The sequence below is a fragment of the Myotis myotis genome, unplaced genomic scaffold, assembly GCF_014108235.1.
Source record: "Myotis myotis isolate mMyoMyo1 unplaced genomic scaffold, mMyoMyo1.p scaffold_m19_p_5, whole genome shotgun sequence".
Classification (NCBI taxonomy): domain Eukaryota; kingdom Metazoa; phylum Chordata; class Mammalia; order Chiroptera; family Vespertilionidae; genus Myotis; species Myotis myotis.
Window position 1 is genome coordinate 9,571,311 of NW_023416357.1, and position 19,609 is coordinate 9,590,919.

The window sequence follows — 19,609 nt, forward strand, 5'->3', positions numbered from 1 at the left end:
TAAACATTTCTGTCTGGGTATAAACTTGGCTTTGTGTCAGGGAGCCCTGTTTAAAAAAAGAAGAAGTCGTTTAGTAAGCCGAAGCTGTTAGATAAATGACGTTACAGCTGGCAGTCGGCAATAAAGTAAATAGTCAAAAGATAGCAGGACTCGCTGCTCCTTCAGATCGCAGACAACCTGGAGCTGGACTTTTGTACTTTCTGCTTCGGAAGGCATGTGGTGACTGGGAGTTTGATGCTTTACAGAATGACAGGCTTAACTTTCAGGAGCGCTTTCCCGGCTCCTTTGTTTTGCCTGCAGGGGAATGAGGTGGGCAGGCCCGGATCTGACACATGAACTCTGTCCAGGCCGGGGAGTTAAAACCCGGTCCGGCTGGCAAGGACAGTCCTCAGGCTGGGCCCGTGTCAGGGCTCCCTGCAGCCCTGGGCGAGGCTTCTGGACAGACCTCTCTCCTAACACGCCCGGTGCCCTTGGTAAATTCCTTCATCTCTCTGCCTTCGTCTTCTAACCTTTAAAATAAGGTCTTTCCTACTTTAGGCTGGTGTGTGTGTGTGTGTGTGTGTGTGTGTGTGTGTGTGTGTTTACCACACCCCACTGAGCAGGAGTTTGGACATTGGTTAAACGTGGAGAGAGGCAATGTTTGGCTGGCGATCACGCTTTCTAAGCTACCTCCGGGGTTTTCGCCCCGGTCCCGCGGGGAGCTAGCTTTTCGCGGCGACGCCGGGTGTCAGCACTTCAGCTCTTTTAGGTCCTGCCTTCTTTTTGGGAAGCGGGTGGGCGGAGAGGAAGGCAGTCCTGCAACGACCAATACTTTCCTCTAGGGGGAGCCGCGCCGCCCGGAGGAGGTGACACGCACTAACTCCGAGTCCTCGCCGGGAAGCGCTTCATCCCGGCTCTCGGAGTGCGCGGCCCGGACGGCGTCTCCGCAGCGGGTCTCGCCCCGGCGGCCCCGAGCTCGCGCTTCCCCCCGCTGCGGCAGCCCGGGTCCCGGGGGCGGCGGGCCAGGCGCGGCGTGACCCCCGCTGAACCGCGGCCGCAGATTCCCACCCCTCCCGCCCCATCCTCCCTTCCCGTTTCACCCCGCCCCCTCCCTCTCCCCGAGCCTGACAGCCCGGGAGCTGCCAAGCTGGGCGCAGCCATGGGAAGAGGAGGCGGTCCGGGGAGCGGCGGCGGCGGTGGCGGCGGCGGCGGCTGCAGCGGCGGCGGCGGCGGCTGCTGCTGAGCCCGGGCAGCGGCGGGGACCCCGGGCTGCGGCCGCTCGGCCCGGAGGCCCCCCGCGCCCTCGGCCCCCGCGCAGATGCGAACCCGCGCTCTCAATCCCGAGGCGAGGCTCCAAGGTACCGGAGGGGGTTCCGGCGTCGGCTTCTCCTTTTCCCCCTGGTGGTGCCAGGGCGCCTGGGAGTGGACCTGGGACGCCAGTTGTTTATGAAAATGGGGCTCCGTCTCCTGTGTGCAGTCGCCCGTTTTCCCCGGGCGACTTGGGGTTTGGCTGTGCTCCCCTCCTCCCCGCGAAGTTGTTTTCTGCTGGTGGGTTGCTGTAACCCGATCCACTCTGTGGACGCGTGTGTGTGTGTGTGTGTGTGTGTGTGTGTGTCGGGTGGGGAACAGCCGGGATTTGGGGGCGAGCGGAGGGCCACCCTACGTTGGCACTCGCTCCGACTGGTGCTGGCGGTGCCTGGAGGGGCTCTCTCCACAGATAGTTTTGCTGGAAAAGTTTTGCGGGTGTTTCTGTTTGACATCGTCAGCGGGGCCGGGGCCGGGGCCGGGGCCGGGGCCGGGAGGGGTCCCGGGCGGCGCGGCCGGCCGAGCAGGGGAGTCCACCGGCCGTGCGCGTCGACCCCGCGCGCTGCTCCCCAAGCGCACGGTCCCCGGCGGCGCCGGTGGCGGCTGCAGCCCGGCATCGGGCCCCGCGGAGCTGGGGTCAGCAGGGGCAGGGCCACCGTCCCGTGAGCTGGCGCGGGTGGAAATCCTGGCGAGCCGAGCTCCCCCGGCCCGGACACACGCGCGGTTATGAAATCGAGCAGGCTCGGAGTTTGGACAGAAGTGTCCCAGGCGCGAGGGTCCCGGTGAGCGGGGTAGCCGCGTGTCTGGGGCGCTGGGGTTGCTCAGAGGGTGCCTGGCAGTGTCACCCACTTGAGGGTGCGAGGGGAAGTGTATCTGGGGGCGAGCGCTTTATCTATGACCCGGAGGGGGACGCTTGTTGGCCGGGGCCGGGCGGCAGGGTGCGGGGAGTGTGTACCCAAAGGGTGTACGTGTGCGCGTGTGTGCGCGCCTGGGAGGCGTGTCGGCGCGGGAGCCAGTAAGGTGTGCAGGGGGAGGAGGCCAGAGAGGTGCCGCCTGCCTGTGGGTGACGCCTGGAGACCTTTGAAGGGGCAGGGAAAGGTAACAGGAGGCCTGAGGGCTGGGACGTTGCTGGAGTTCCTGCATAGGATTTAAGTGCCACGGACTTGACAGTTCTAGACACATTGCCTTTCAGATGCAGAGGGCTAGAGGTGGCTTCTGGAACTCTCAAGAGACCTGCGAGGGCGGGAGAGGATTCTAGGAAATGTGGGGGGGGGGGGCGGGGGGGGGGCACGGGAAGGGGAGGGGACAGAACCCTAGAGACCTGAACCCAAGTCAGAGCTGCGGATCTGAATCCCGGGGTGCTGCTGCCCATAGTGAAGACCAGATGTTCCCGGGTTCCCCGGGGTGTTTACTATTAGGCTCCCTGGCATGTGTGCCCGGGAAGGCACTCACCTTTCCTGGCAGCTGTGGTAGCTCTGTGCCCTGACCAGCTGGTGTTCTAGGCTAGTTTCCACCTGGGTCACCCTCGAAGGCCTTCTCCCTGGGGTACTAACAGATAGATCTTGGAGGTAACTAGTATGGAAACATTTCCAGAAATTAAAATGCTGGCTAGAAACAAAATAAAATGGTTTGGCAGACAGGGTTGTTGGTCCCACCTTTTCTGTGATGGGGGATTCTGTTTCCTTTTGAGGAAAGCAAAGCTCAGTTGTCCCAGATTGGATTTCAAGGGGTCGCCAGTTCTGTGTGATTTCCCTCCCGGCGGACCTGGCGAGCATCATTTGTAGCGGAAGCGTGTCCCAGGCCTCATGTCCTTCCCCCCCCCCCCCCCCCCCCCCCCCCCCCCCCCCCCGTAGACTTTCTGCTTCATGTGGGTCTAAGGAACGTTGGTGAGTCAACAGTCAGGTTTCCTTGTGGAGTAAAGATGTCAAAGTGAAATTGCAGTTTGGGTCTCCTGCATGCCCGGGAGAGCCAGCCCTTAATGGGCCAAGGTGTGAAATGCAAGTCTATCAATGCAATGACAAAGTGCCAGCGTAAGCACATTAGTTTTTTTCCAAACCAAGCACAACTTTGCCTTGTAAATATTTGTTCTAGGCAGAGTTTGGGACTATGTTTTTGATTATTAGTTTTTAAACAGCAGACTGCACATCATAAACCACTTAAAAATGGATGCACGACGCCTTCCCTGTGCTGTCTGTGGCGCCTGTGTTAACGGATGTTTATGGTGCTTGGTAGCCTATGGGATTGTCATACTGGGTTTCTCGTTGGCCGAGGACATGATGTTTATAGCATAAAGTAATAAATGGGGCCTGGTGCGGCCTGCTTCTGCCAAGGGCATGAAGCACCCCCACACAGACACATCTTGAAGTTGGTCCAACTTGGCGAGCTTTTCTGGCTATCCGCTGGTGAGCATTGTTAATATAAAGATAAATCTGAGTGCAGCGACAATACCGCACAGCGATATAGGGAGCTGAGAAAAAGGCGTGGGTTTTATTTTTTGAAATCTGCTAACCCAAAGCTAAAGCTTCTCTGTCATTCCACTGGTAAATTGCACAATTATGGAGATGTGGTTGGCTTTTAGAGAACAATTTTTTAAAAAACATGTCAATGATAAAAGTAACTTCTATTTCTTAGTGTGTTCACGTGTCGATCCAAACCACTTTTCCTTCTTTAAAACAACAACAACAACACACACACATACACACACACCCTATAATCTCTTTGGTAATCATTTAAATAATATGAGTGTTCAAATCACCTACCCACTTTGTGAATCTTGAATCGGTGAGAATTGAAGCTTGGGAAGACAGGGGTCAGCTCTCCACTTGTGGTGTAAACAAGGTGAAATGGGATGGCTTTTTGGCAAGTGATTTTCTTCAACCTGGAACAGTATGATGTAAATAATGTGCCCAATGAAATGGTTGACTGGGCTGATCACCAACTTTAGAGTTTACCCTCTATCACAGGGGTCCTCAAACTACGGCCCGCAGGCCACATGCAAATACAAATATTGTATTTGTTCTCGTTTTGTTTTTTTACTTCAAAATAAGATATGTGCAGTGTGCATAGGAATTTGTTCATAGTTTTTTTTTAAACTATAGTCTGGCCCTCCAACGGTCTGAGGGACAGTAAACTGGCCCCCTGTTTAAAAAGTTTGAGGACCCCTGCTCTATCAGGTACATGAATTGCCAATGAGTAACTCTCCCTGTAAATGGGCCAGCCCACCTTTCCTGGGACTAATCGGATGGGAATGTCTCTTCCTCGCCGGCCAGTGCATTCTAGGTGGTTCATTCTCAGAAAGTTCTGACTTGTACTGAATCGACATTTTCTTCCACCCATTGGCCTACTGGTCAGTTGCTAGAGCCACGCACAGTGAATCTAACCCAGCCGTGGGCAAACTACGGCCCGCGGGCCGGATCCGGCCCGTTTGAAATGAATAAAACTAAAAAAAAAAAAAGACCGTACCCTTTTATGTAATGATGTTTACTTTGAATTTATATTAGTTCACACAAACACTCCATCCATGCTTTTGTTCCGGCCCTCCGGTCCAGTTTAAGAACCCATTGTGGCCCTCGAGTCAAAAAGTTTGCCCACCCCTGGTCTAACCTCTTCCCTTTAGGTACTGTGTTTGAAAGCAAACACTGTGCTCCTTCTTCCTGAATCCATTTTTGGCTATTCTTGTAGCCTTTCCTCACCCACACGGGGTCCCACCCTTCTCTACCCCGACCACTATGTCCTAGATTCCACATCCTCGCCACTTTCTTGTGTACCGTCTGAAACACAGATGTGAAATCCTTAGTTCTGGACTCTACATCTATGAAGGCAGCTTAATATTTATGGGCTTTCTGAGCCATCTCTCTGCACTGTTTGCTAATTTTAAGCCTATAAACACGATAACAACTCACTCTTTTCAGATTATTAATCATCCTTAGTCAAAACATGATGATAATAGTTTCCAAACATTTCTTTGTGCCTGAACTTTTTATAAACCTATGGGAAGTAATACTGCCATGGTCTATTGACTTCTACATGCAATAGAAATAGCTACTTAATTTCTCTCCCTCAAGGACTACCAACCCCCTAAAAACAGATGTAGAATGTTCTGAAGACAAGCAAATTGAAGCCGCATGTTACAAACAGGTAGAACCTACCTTATAAGGTATTCTTTTTTAAAAAATATGTTTTTATTGATTTCAGAGGAAAGGAGAAGGAGAGAGAGATAGAAACATCAATGATGAGAGAAATCATTGATTGGCTGCCTCCTACACCCCCCACACTGGGGATCGAGCCTGCAACCCTGGCGTGTGTGGGAATTGAACCCTGACCTTCTCATTCATAGGCCGACACTCAACCACTGAGCCACACCAGCTGGGCCCAAGGTTCTTTCTTCACATCACATTCCCTTCTGTCAGCATTGACCGGGACCATGGAATAGGATGCTGCTTATCTCGTCATTCATCTGTGTTAACTAGCTGAGTGGGTACATTGTGAATTGAGATAAGTGACACTTGTCCAGGAATTCTGTTTGCCTGTGGATTAGGGCTGGCCCATGCCCTCTGAGGCATCAACCACTGTGAAAGCCTGGGGGTAGGTTGACATTCTCGAAAGGGCATGGAGCAGGCTTTGGAATCGCAAATCTTGCTTGTCTAATGGGATCTGAATCTGGCTTTGCCATTTACCACCTTCATGATCTCAGCAAATCACTTCAACTCTTGGAGCTTTATCTGCCAGATGGGGGTGGTGATTCTTACTTCACAAGGCTGTTGATGTTTCAATGAGCCAAACCATGCCTGGCAGCCTGACAGCCTGGCAGCCTGGCAGGTAGGGCACGCAGCAGGAGATGACTCTGCAGCACCTTTTTGAGGGGTTCGGGGAGAGGAAACTTGAAACCTTCACTCATAGAAGATCCGCTTGATACCACCTGCTACTTCCTCCCCTCCTTCTTTCCCAGTTAACCAAAGTTACGGCTTCAGTGAGTCCCAACTGCTTCTTTTGTTTGAGTTACAAGGACCCCAATATCAGAGCCCACCTGCTTGTGCACTGGCCCAAAGAAATGCCTGAGCAGGAGTTTGCAGGATGGAGAGAGAAACAGCTTACTATTGAATAGACCAACCCAGAGGCATGTAGGTTACAGATTAGGGCTAAGTCACAGGACACGTGGGTTAGGGGTTCTGGGTCCTCCAGGGAGCTTACTAGTCAGAGGTGAGGTAAGGATCATGAATCTTTTCCTCAGGTCTTGAGGACAGTTCTGACCTCTGTTCCAACACCCCTGTGAAAAAGTAGCCAGGGGTTCATTTCTCCTGAAACAACTTTGGTCAAGATGTGATCTTCGCCTGCAGGGGTCTGGACCTGTGACCAGCAGTCAGATTTGGGCTATTCTGCTGCCTGAGGGGTTGCTGATTATTGGGGCAAAGGCTAGGTCTTGAGGGACCTACAGAGAGAGAGAGAGAGAGAGAGAGAGAGAGAGAGAGAGAGAGAGAGAGAGAGAGAGAGGATTTCTAGAGCTAGGACTTAAGCTACATTTAACCAAAGTCCTAAGGACCCTCCGTTTCACTGGAACTGTTGAAATTTCGCTCCTTCAGAAGGGGGCTGCTGTCCGGAGATGAGTTGCTTGTGATGTCTCCGCCAGGCTGCCCAGACCACTGCCACACAACAGCCGTGACAGGTTGTTTATTGGTGCCTTATGAAGTTTGGATTTAAGAATCAATACAAAAGCCATTCCTGGGTACACATATTTGTAAGAGAGATTTCTATTTGCCGGTGTTGGGAGACCCTCCTTAGACAAGGTGGGACTTTGGGTAAGTTAAGGGACAGTCGAATGTTGGCCAGTTGGGGTGATGGGTTTGTGGTAAAAGGCCTTTCTTGGTAAAGGGCAGCCTGTGACGACATGACATAAGAATGGAGTCCCCAGAGGAGTACACACCAAAGCCTACACATGTTTTGGTCCCTATTAGAGTAACCTTCCCCCATCTAGGTCATGCTATCATATGAGCTTGTTTTCTTTTCTTCACAGCACTTATCACTGTCTAATATTATCTTGTTTATTAATTTGTTTTCCTGGGTTGTTTGTGTGTGTGCATGTGTCCATGTCCACTGACAGAAATGTAAGCTTCCTAAAAGTAAGGACCTTTTCTGTTTTGTTCACTTTACATCCTATAGAAAATCCTTAGTAGGTTCTGGTTGAATGAATGCATGCATGCGTTTGAGAATGGAAATTTCTGTTAGCATTTTTTCAAACATTTGCTTCCCTTCTACACATCCCAAAATGTGTGGCTTTCGAGTGTGTCAGTTCCCAGTGTATTTGTAATTTGGTGCGATTTCTTCACAGTATGGAGTGAGGAGCTCTTTCCAGGAACTGAAAAGTAACCCAGGGCACCCATGATCTCCCCCAGCCCGTGACCGTGAACTGACACATTCAGTAGGCCCTTCTCTCCATCAGCACATATAGTCAGGAGTGATGCCTTGGTCTGGATTTCTCCCAGAAGCAGACCACGACATAAGGATTCAGGTAAAATTTCATTTGGGAAAGTGAAATGAGGCAGGGCAAGGAGCCACTCACGTGAGCATTGTCAAGCAAGTTACAGCCCTTAAGAAAAGATCAGTGATCTTTTTGAAGAGAGTTTGGGAGCCCAGGCCAAGCACACAGCTTGGAGTCCTCTTACCCAGGGTTGAAAGAGTTTGAATATTTACCCACCAACTTTCCTCAGTCAGTAATTACTGGGCACTAATGCTGGGCAGAGCAAAGCAGTCTTGGGATGCTAAAGGGAGCCTTCAGCCAAAGTGACGCGGGTGCTGGCGGTTAGAAATTAGTCAGTGTGAGGTTGTAGGGGGAGGGGATATGGTTGGGGAAGGGACAGGCTACTTGCACTGGACTCACTTCATACTTACAGAAAAGTTATAAAGATGTAGAGTTCCTTGATGAGCTTTCCCCTAACATTAACCCTCACCATGGTGTACTTGTCCAAATGAAGAAACCGACATTAGTACACTATAAATGAAATTCCAGAGTTTATTCAGAGTTTCTGTGTTTCCACTAATGCCTTTTTTTTCTGTCCCAGGATTCAATCCAGAATATCGCATTGCATTTAATTTTACAGTTTTTAACCATTATACGTACACTTTTATTTGGATCCTCTCCTATGTTCAATTAACTAGTCTTTGTCACTAGATAGTAAGTTCTATGAAAAGACAGTGATATTGACATCCAGCATCATGTTGGACACAGCCTGTGTTCTCAAAGAAAAAAACAGTAAGAACAAAACGTATTCAGTAGACACGTGTAGCTGAGTCTCCATCAGTTAGCTAAGAACTACTCACAGCAGTGTGATGACTTAGAAGAACTTGGACTTTGAACATGTGTCCTCAACATCAAACGTGAAGCAGGACCCACTAAGTCACACACAGCCCAGTGCCTTCGATGTGCCTGGCATTGTCTGTGCAGGTCACAGTTAGTCCTGCTGTGAGTCACATGGCCGTGGGGACCTCAGAAGGATGGAATGAGACTCGGGGATTTTAGGCACTTGCCCAGGGATTCATAGGTGGTGAATGACACAGCAGAGGTTACAACTTGGTTTCTGACAACTTTGGAGCCTATACTCTTAACACTAGTCAGTGACTCCTGCTCCTCTCCGCTTGCCCAGCCCCTATCCTGGGTGCTATGTGGCTAGGCCTGCAGTCTCTGACAAATCTGTATTATCAAACCGCAATAGACGTGGGCGCCTGGTATACTTCACGTGAGCTGGATGAAGTTAACCTTGAATCTGTGGATTGTTTTCAAAGCCTACCTCACATTGGTCAAACCTGCTATCTTGGTATCCAAAGACATGGACCACAAAGATCTTCAGAAAATTGCCCATCTGCCAAGAATAAAGTTTTGACACCAGGCTAATAACAGGCTTGGAAGCAAGCAGCTCTAAAGAGCAGGACATTGATGTTGTATAAGAATTCATGTATTTTATAATCTGCTTGAGTTTGGATTGTTGGCCTCCATTTTTCAGTCTTTCCATAGTTACCGTGTTTTGGTGGGCTTTGTTTTTTAAATGCCACACGAGGGCTATGGAATATTTAATGAAATCTTTGACTAATCTTTATACTTGCAGTAGCCCACAGGAAAATTACCCTTGGTCGCCTTGGCACTCGGGGAACGAAACTCGAAAGAAGGAATTCTTCTCAATCATTTGAGCTTTGACTCTGGGATGATAAGCAGTGTGGATATGCAGGCTGACCAGCGCTGAAATTCCTCTAACCTCTAATTCTAAATTGAGAAAAGACGAGGCTTTAAGGCCTCTTGTTTATCTTTGCTTTGATTACAAGTTGTGGGGAGCCTAGAGTTAGTATCTAATAACGCAATCTATGTGAAACACGCATTATTGGCTCAGAATGAGATCTACGGAGATACGAAAGGACAATCATGTAAAAATGGTCTTTTATTTTTTCCTTCGAAGAAATAAGCCGGGATTGACTGAAAGGCATTCCCTTCAGACTCTAACGTTTAGAGCATTGCATGTTTTTAAAAGGAGAAACAAGATTTCCTTGTAGAACATATGTATGACACTGTTTACTTAAATGGCTATATTAAGTTGACATGGTTTTAAAGCACGACCTTTGACCCTTTGTACTTGGGATTACAGGCACAATCTGTTAGTGCAGATTTGTAAACTGTGCTCCAGCAAGACCCCTCGGGCCCTGGGGTGTCCAGAGGAAAGGCCCAGCTGACAGCACTGCCTCCTCCCCCCCTCCACTCCTGCCAAAGGCTCTGCTTCTGAGAGAGTTACGTTGAAGGAACAGCCACTCTTAAGCAACCAACAAAGACGCTTAAACCTGCTATCTATTTCCTTATGTCACAGAGACTACTTTCTGACCGCCTCTCTTCAGGAAGCCCTCAGATTTCTAGAGGGAAAAGCACGTTCTGTGTCCAAGTTCGGATTTACTTTCCTAACTGCTCGAAGGACTGTGTATTATCTACTTAGTGGGCTCTCAATAAACAGGTTGCTTCACTAATTACTGTTATGTGGACAAGGTTTAGGGAGTGCTTATTATGACTAGGGGCTATACCAAGCTCTTTTTCATGCTATATTATTAAATCCCACACAAGATTCCTGGGATTTACCTCATTGTACATTTGGCGAAACTATGACATGAGGAGGTTAAATAATTATAAAAAGCCCCTCAGTAGGTAAGTAATACAGTCCAGATTAAAACACAGATATTCTGCCTGGCCAGGATTGCTCAGTGGTTGAGCATCAACCCATGAACCAGGAGGGCATATGCCCGGGTTGTGGGCTCGATCCCCTGTGAAGGGCATGCAGGAGGCAGCCCACCTATGATGTTTATCTCCCAGCAATGTTTCTATTTCTCTATCACTCTCTTTCCCTCTAAAATACAACAAAAACATATTAAAAACAAGTAAATAAAACACAGATCTTCCTAATTCCAAATGTGTCCATCTCTCCTGCTTCTCACTACTGCCCAGGGGGGGCTTTTAAAAACATGTCCACAAATTCTTTGGTATTCCTTCCTTCGAGAGGTTAAATCCAAATTCCCTCCCCTGGAGAGTGGGCTGGTCTGAGTGACTCATTGCTAATGAACAGAGGAAAGCAGAAGCGAAGATGGGCAACTTTGGAGACTAGGTCACTTGAAGGCACTGTGGCCTCTGTCTGGGTTGCTGTCTTTTGGATCCTTCACTCTAGAGAAAACCAACTGCCATGTATTGAGCGGCACTTCGAAGAGGCCCATGTGGAAAGGAACTGAGGGAGTCCCCCCTCCGTGTGGTAGGAAGAACTCGGGCCCCAGTCCAACAGCCACTGTAAAACTGAAGCCTGTTGACAGCCACCATAACAGTGACCTTGGAGGGAGAGCCTGCCACAGTCCAACATCAGAATGGCTCCAGCCCCTCCCACCAAAGCTTGTCTGCAAGCTCATGAAAACCCCTGAGCCACAGACACCCAGCTAAGCCTCCTCCGGCCCCTGCTCTCACACTGGAAGACAATAAATGTTTGTTGTTTTAAACTTACGTTTGGGGTTAATTTGTTATGCAGCAGAAGATGACTAAGGTAGCCTAATACCTTGATCATTTTTTAAAAAGAAAATTGTCTTAATGTTATTATATCTCAAATAGAGGCCTGGTGCACGAAATTCATGCATTCGGTATGTGGGGGTGTGGTCCCTCAGCGCAGACTGTGCCCTCTTGCAGTCTGGGAGCCCTGAGATTGATTGCCCCACAGAGGGAGGCCCCGCCCACCCACCACAGCCTGCTGGTCGGTGACCTGGGCCTCCCTCTTTTGGGTGATCATGGGGCGATGGTGGAGCCCCCCGACCAATTGCATCACACCCACCTTGGCTGGCCTGGTGCCAGTGGGTGTCATAGCATGGTCATCCAGATGGTTGTTCCGCTGTTTGGCCATTCAGTCGATATGCATATTATGCTTTTATTATTATAAATTTTGAAATATTCATACCACAAGGAAAAAATTTCCAGAGAAAAACATGCTGCTGAATGTAAGCAGTAAATATTAATGCCCAATTAACATAACAGTATAAAGACTTCTCTGGGATTTGGGACTTTGTAATTCAAAGGACAACGGCTTTAAAAATCCATGATTTACAAAGGAAGGCTATGAATAATAACCACGTTGCTGAAGATAGCATTTTGAACTTTTAAAAAAAATCCTCGAGGGGAAACTCAGGAAGTATTCTGTTTGGTAGGTTATCGCTCATGATCTTAAACGATCGGGGAGCTTGTACTTTACATGATTTAGATGTACTTCCCTAGCAATTTTACTCAGCTTTTGCAGGGGGTCCTGAGAGCTCGCAGGTCAAGCCATTGCTTGGTTTGCTCTGCCCGACAAAAGGCATTAACTCCACTTTATGGCCACTTGCAGTTTAATAAGTGACTTAGACTTTGATTCATATCTTTTAAGCTTAAGCCCAAGACTTTGTAGAAGATATTGGGATATAGCACCATAATGTTAATTTAAGGATGGACTCTGAAAGCTGGAGAGATATTTAAAGTATAAATGTAAAGGACATATTGAGGTACTGAATTGGGGTCACTTTAAGTCCTTATAGAAGATCCTAGGTGACTTGCCTTTGTTAAAAAAAAAAAGAAAATATGTGAAAGGGATTTTTTTCTTATGTATTTACAAAGGGATTTACATGAGTTAAGGGATTCATTTATGAAACAGATATGGCTAGTTCTTGCGTGGTAAGCATAGAGATGCTGTTTTCCTTGCTCAAATCGAAGAACCCAGATCAGACCCTCCCAGTTCTCGTTTTAGTGTTTTCCCCTCCATGCAGCTTGTACCCTGAGTTCTCAAAACTACCTTTCATATTGAACCGGGCTTCTTAGTGTCTCTTGATCTTGATTCATGGTTTGTGCTGTTGGAGAGGATAAAGATGAGTATTGATAGCCGGAGTATAAAGATCCATCATTACCATGATTCATTCACTCACTCACTCACTCACTCACTTATTAATTCAATTGACATTTTGCCCAGCAGAGCAATGGTCTAGTTGCTGGGTTACTATGATAAGCGATTTAGAACTAGCTTCTGCCTTATGGGAGTTTGTGGTCCAGGATGGAGAAAGACATTAACCAAGTATAATTAAGAACTGTTGTGAAATAAAGAGTCGTGTGAAATAAAGTTATAAGGGGGCCTCATCCAGGTTGGAGCTTGGTGGTGAGGGAAGGCTTTCCAAAAGAGATATATAAAGTCTTCAGAAGTAAAGTGGGAGGGAGAAGGAAGAGCAGTCTGGGCAGAGGGAACGGGAGCCAGAAGGTCCCCAGTGCTTTTGAGAGCTGAGAACAAGCAGTGGTCAGAGTTCAGAGAGTGAGGAGGGCCATTATCTGAGAAGAGTCCAGAGAAGCAGGCAGAGGCTATATCTTACACAGTGTTGCAGCCTGAGTTACAGTCTTTATCGTAAGAGCAACAGAAAACCTTGAAAGTTTTAAAGCTAGGGAGTGACATAGCCAGGTTTGCATTTTAAGCAGCTCACCTGGCTCTATTCTGAAAACTGGATGGAGGGGGGAGAGTTATTTAGGGAGATGGATTATGAGTCTATTGTGAGCCAGAGATATTGGTCGCTTGGACCAGGGTAGTGGAGATAGAGAGAAATGAATGGATTTACTATTATGTATGGTAATAGATTTACCATTTATTTATGAAGTAAAGTTGATTGGACTTAGTGCTGACTTGGACATGACTGGATGAGGGGTACCACGGGTAACTCCCAGGTATTGGGTTAAAGTGAATGTGGAATACTGGAGGGTGGCCAGGTACAGGTTGGAAGAAAGTAGTTTAGTTGGCGACATTTTGAATTGGAGGCCTTTTTTAAGACATACACAAGGAAATGCAGTGCTGTCTTGGGTCCTAGATCAGAGGAGATAAGAAATTGGAAGTCAGTGGCTTCCACACAGATAAGTGAGATCACAGACAGGGTGAAAATGAAGTGAGAATGGAAAGCACAGGTCTGAGCCACAGGGAACTCCAACATTTAGAAGCAAAGTGGAGGAGGCGACAAATAAGAGTGAAAAATGGGACAGAGTAGATGCTAAAGTGTCATCTCAGAGGCCAAGGAGCCTAATGTGTAAAGCCTCGTTATGGTTTATTAATTCATCAAAGGAAAACCTTTTTTTTTTTACTTTTTTTTAATATCCTCCACAGCACAGCAATGTGCTGGAGGTTGGGCCCATGGTGGGCATTTAGTAATTAGTAATGGATGGATTTATTCTATATTTGATAAAAATGTTGGAAGGCTTGGTTTGATAATACAGGTTTTAGAGGGCAACATTATTGCTGATGCACATTGAGTGGGAAATATGATACCTTTTAAAATCCAGCGAATAGAAAAATGAATCAACATGAGTCAGATTCATTGATGGAACTGTGCCACCATCAAGCACTAAAATATTAGTGGTGATGTCACTAGAAAATACCCCACTCTGAGAACACCCATAGGCAGTAAGACAACCGTCTCAGTGTGTTCTCTGCTAGGGAAGGACTTCGTGATCCAGTAATTATGGTAGTTTAAAATCTTTTTAATTTATAAATTTGACATGACTCTGCTTTTCTGTTTCCTCCAGTCTCTGGTGGTGAGTTTTCTGAAAATATTCTTTTTTTAAAATATATATTTTATTGATATTTTACAGACAGGAAAGGAGAGGGATAGAGAGTTAGAAACATCCATGAGAAACATTGATCAGCTGCCTCCTACGCACCCCCTACTCGGGATGTGTCTGCAACCAAGGTACATGCCCTTGACTGGAATCGAACCCGGGACTCTTCAGTCTGCAGGCCGACACTCTATCTACTGAGCCAAACCAGTCAGGGCTGAAAATATTCTTGATTTTTCATGATTTTTTTTTTTTTGCCCATAAAGGGTTTGAAGGATAAGGTTGGGTCACATAATAATTATAAAAATTACAGAATTAACAGATTTATGTTGTTTATACTTCTAAATGCGAGAGAACAGGGAACTGTCTACACATTGTATAAGATAAAATTAAAAATAAAAATGAATTCAAGCTTGAAAGACGAGGTCACTACCTAATTTTAAGATGCAAGCATAACCTCTGATTTCTATACATTCCTTCAGTAGTACTATAATGATGGAAAATAGAAAAAGCGCAGCATTTCTAAGGAATCACAGACATTTGGACCATAATTATTTGTTCCTGTTTTGTTTTTGGAGAGCTTTTATTTTATTTTTTTAAGACAATCGGCTTAAGGATGTTTTCGGGCACTACAATTTGTGACAATCAAAACAGTCTTCTAATGGGTCCACAGCATTCGATTTCTCCTGATTTTAATCACAGCGGAAGACTTAGGCAGGTACAGTGGGGCCTTGACTTACGAGTTTAATTCGTTCCGAGACCGAGCTCGTTAAGGAGCTAGTTAAGGAGCTCGTTAACTCAAATTACTCTATCAACTCAATGCAAAAAATCGGCCGAAGGACAGCTGGTATCTCAAAAAACTCATTAGTTGGGACACTCGTAAGTCAAGGCCCCCCTGTATCAGGAGGTACTGCCTATAGTATCTCTGGATTTGAAGATGTACTTCAGTCCAATCAGCATTTACTCTGATGTCACACAGAGTTCTGAACAGAGACGGTCTGGCTTAAGCTCAGGGTGCATTACCGAAAGGAGCAAATTTTTGTTTGTTGGTTTATTTTAATGTACTTTAAGGGCCTTATTAAGCTATCATTGGCAATAACCTTGTGTGAGCTTAAGATCACCATGGTGATCTGATATGTGTATACATTGTAAAGTGATCACCACATTAAGGTTAGTTAACACACCCGTCACCTGTCATAGTCGTGTGTGTGTGTGTGTGTGTGTGTGTGTGTGTGTGTGTGTAGAACATTTAAGATCTTCTCTACCAGAACATTTCTGGTAGACAATACAGTATTAAACTAACGGAAGCTTTCCCTCAACGGCGTAAAAGGAACAGGCAACTCTTTGATACTCTTATCACCAGTTTGAAATGGGCCCTTGTGACCAGTTTGCTGTGCCCTCACTTATTGTCAACAGTGACCTTAGTGAACCTCCCCTTGGATAGCTGAGACCTCAGTGTGTGTTTCCTCCGAATTGGTCCTAGTCACTGACATTTCTCTGCTTGGCATTGATTTTTGAGCTGTCATGGAACTTTAGTCCTAATTTACACAGAGTAGAACTTAGAAAATCCTACAGTCATCCATTGAGCAAGTTCTTATTGAGGTGCGCCTCACCTCTCTGGTAAGGGAGGGACTGACAAGTCCTTTGCCTTCGTGGAGTGTCTGGTCCGATGTCAATGTTGCATGATGGTCACTGGATTTAGGAAAAGGGGACTCTAGCATTGAAAACTAATACTTCTGCTGGGGAAGTATTTGAAATATTTACAAACTACATATATCGAAACCTAAAACTCTAGTTCATTGGCAAAAAGGTAGCACTTAAATTACGAGTTTCGTTAACAGGGTGTTGGGGTAAGTGTGTACGTCGTCTCCTGCTAGCTGCAGGCTGCTTTAATCTTCGGACCGCCCTTTCATCTTAATAGGTTAGGCCAGGTTAGGCCAGGTTTCCAAATCTGGCTACACATTAGAATCACCTGAAAGCTTACCAAATAATCAGAATTGCCCTTGCAGGAGGGGACAAGCAGGCACATTTTCAAAGCTTCCAGGTGTTTCTTTTTCTTTTTGTTTTTGAAGCCAGGGCTGAAACTGACTGGAGGAGGTCCCATATGAAAATGCAGAGGTGAGTTTTTCTCTGCACGTGGGTACAGAGCTTACTTATTTATTAAATTAGTAGCCAACATTTGGGGGGAAAAAAAGATTTTCAGTTTCTCTTGGAAAAAAATGGAAAGATTGGGCAACAATTGGGCTTTTATTTGTGAGTGGCAAAAATTCAACAAAGTAAACCACAGTTTCTGCCGGGACCACTTCATTCATTGGTGTTACCTTCCTGGCTCTTGACCGGCCTTTTCATTTGTGAAACTGAACTAGATGGTCTTAAAAGTCTCAAAAGTATTTGAATTGCTTGTTTCCAAAGCCAGAAAACCGATGGCAAACAAATGACACCTTGATCTATAAACTAATTGTTATATGAAATCAAAGGGGACTTAATCTTTGACGATGGAAAATCCCAGGTCAGGGGGAGGGGAGATAGCAACACCGTCCGTCCCCCCCCAATGCTACTTGTGTGTGTGTGTGAGGGAGTGGGGGAGGATTAGAGGGAGAAGACAGCAGACGATTAATTCATTTTCCGGGGATTTTTAATGAAGCTCCCCTCCCCTTTTGCATTCTTTCCTGTTTGGGAGCTGGGTCATTAGTTGGGATGTGCCTGGCTTTCCCCAGGGAGTGAAGAGGCCATTGTCAGGGCTTTGTTCACTTCTTCCTGTGCTATGTGCGGAAGGCTCCTCAGGTTCTGGCCCTCCTTCCCCCTCCATGTGGCTTCCTGCTGTGTGTCTGCCTGAGAGCATGTACCTGTGAGGAGGGGGCGGGGTCTGCTCTGTGTGGCTAATTGGCAGCTGCCTGGCATGAGATTTAAGTCGGCGTATTTGAATTAATAGGATTTTGCTTTATGCAGGTTGAAAAATATGTACTTGATTTGTGTAGGGCCTCTTGCTCAGGTGGATAGTCCTTAAATAGTCCTTTTTCTATTAAAAAAAAAAACTACACTATCAACCTGATTATATGCGCTATATAGGATGACAATACGAAACATAAGTTATGAGCACTTTAAGCGCCCAGCATGTTCCAGGTGCTTAACATAAATATCCCATTTGTTCCTGACAGCCATCCTATGAACTTAGGTGGTGTTATCATTCCAGGCCAGCAGGGGAGAGCAGTTGAGGGCAACCAAGCCTGCAGGGGAGGGCAGTTAGGGGCCACCAGGCTGGCAGGGGAGGGCAGTTGGGGGCGATTGGGCCAGCAGGGGAGCAGTTAGGCATTGCTCAGGCTGGCAGGGGAGTGGTTAAGAGGCAATCAGGCAGGCAGGCAGGCAGGCAGGCAAGCAAGTGATTGGGAGCCAGCAGTCTTGGTGTGGATCGACTGTCTTTTCTGGGGAAGCCACGTCTCGTCTTTGTGGCTGAGAGGTTGCTTACCTGTGGCTCAGCCTCCACAATAAGTTGACACACGAAGTGACTGTCTTTGCACAGCTCATGCCAACTGGTCAGGAAAAGATTTTTGGGAAGCAAGGGGAGTGAGGGCATAGTATCTCTTGTCTGTTAAGCAATTTAAATTATGAATTGAGCCTGTCAGTCATCGTTTTATGTGTGGTTGTGTGCTTGTCATAATTGTCTGGATGCTATGGCAAAAATAGCTGCCTTTAAAAAAAAAAGAGTGAGAACTATTCTAGGTCCCTGTCCCTGTGTGCATATGTACACCTGTGTGTATGCCTATGCATACCTATGTGTGTGTGTATGTGAATTTTTATAGGTGGTTTGTGTGCATGCTTACTAACACTCATGCTCTGCACAATTACCGCAGCATATTCAACCATGACAGCAGTTAGAAAACAGCCAAGAAATTACAATCGTCCCCAGTAAATACTTTTGCTGCCCAAGAAAATTTTTTGTTTTTCATATTGTGGGATAAAAATAAACATTTGTTTTAAAACAGCTTTCTCATAAAGTTCCCTGGTTGGCACATATAAAACCAAAGTTTATTAACTTTTAATCTTATGGAGTTAGTGAGGGATAAACTCTCTGAGCTCTGTAATCTCTCCTGCTCTCTTTAAAGGTTTGTGAAAAAGACACTGAGGGGTTTTTCTTTTTTAAATTAGTATGTATTGGGGGTGGTGGTGGTGGTGTTAGTTTCAGGATAATTTCAAGTCTTTTAAGGGTTGCTTATTACTACAAGTTTTAACTATTGTTCAAATTCAGTTAATGCAAATTTCTGCTTTGAGGAGAGGGTTTTTACTGCCAACCTCTTTAGTAAGTTCTAACTCAAAAGGAAATGATGCCAAACTAGAGAAGCTATATAAATCATTTCCCTCAATACATGTTTTCTGGCAGTAATAAATTCGGCTTTTGACTACGTCAAACATAATAATGAGTTACCTGCTTGTTTATACTTCGGTTCCAAAGGCTAAATGCTCCTTTTTGTTATCCCGTGTTTCAGGCAAAGGTTGTCATTCAGCTTTGCTCCCTGATGTGAAATGCTAGACAGGGAGATCTGCAGTATAATCATGAGAAATTTCACTTGGTTTCATTTATTAGAGCCTGTAAGCAAGGAAAGAAGAAATGGAAAGACCAGGAGTGTGACACGGGCACAGCGACCTGAATGGGCTATTTCTTTGTTTGCTAGCAGGCTAGAGACTTGATAAGTTATCTTAGCACAATAATGATGTCCTAGCTTTCTGAAGTTCAAACTACTCTATACCTCCCACTCTGAGATGGACAGCATGAGAAGTGGACTGATCATGGGCTTTAGGCCTCCATTCAAATCCTGCTCTTACATGTTCTAGCCATGTGTTGTATGGACTGAATGTTTGTGTTCCCCTCAAAATTATGTGTTGAACCCTATTGTAACTGGGTTTGGGAATAGGACCTGTGTGGAGGTGATAGAGATTCAACGAGGGTCTAAGTGTGGGGCCCTAATTCAACAGGGCTAGTGAATTTATAAGAAAAGGAAGAGACACTAGAACTCTCTTTCTGACATGTGAAAACATAGTGAGAAGGCGGTTGCCTGCAAGACAGGAAGAGAGCCCTCACCAGCAACAGGTTTGGCTGGCACCTTGATCTTGGACTTCAGCCTTCAGAACTGTGAGAAATATCTTTCTGTTGTTTAAGCCACTCAGTCTGTGGTGTTTCGGTATGGCAGCCTGAGCAGACTAGTATAGCGCAGAACTAAG

At 46.4% G+C, this 19,609-nt stretch overlaps 1 protein-coding gene across 4 annotated transcripts in view; it reads left to right on the top strand.

Annotated features, from left to right (window-relative positions):
- The first annotated feature begins 864 nt into the window (after positions 1-864).
- Positions 865-19,609, top strand: part of GHR (growth hormone receptor) — a 206,012-nt gene continuing 187,267 nt past the window's right edge. For 3 of the 4 annotated variants that reach the window (XM_036309527.1, XM_036309528.1, XM_036309529.1), the window contains exon 1: positions 866-1,337. In XM_036309527.1, coding sequence (XP_036165420.1) covers positions 1,298-1,337 — 40 coding nt within the window. In that variant the 5' untranslated portion in view covers positions 866-1,297. Of the gene's footprint in view, positions 1,338-19,609 lie in introns of all 4 variants that reach the window. The other variant, XM_036309526.1, reaches the window with a different exon arrangement.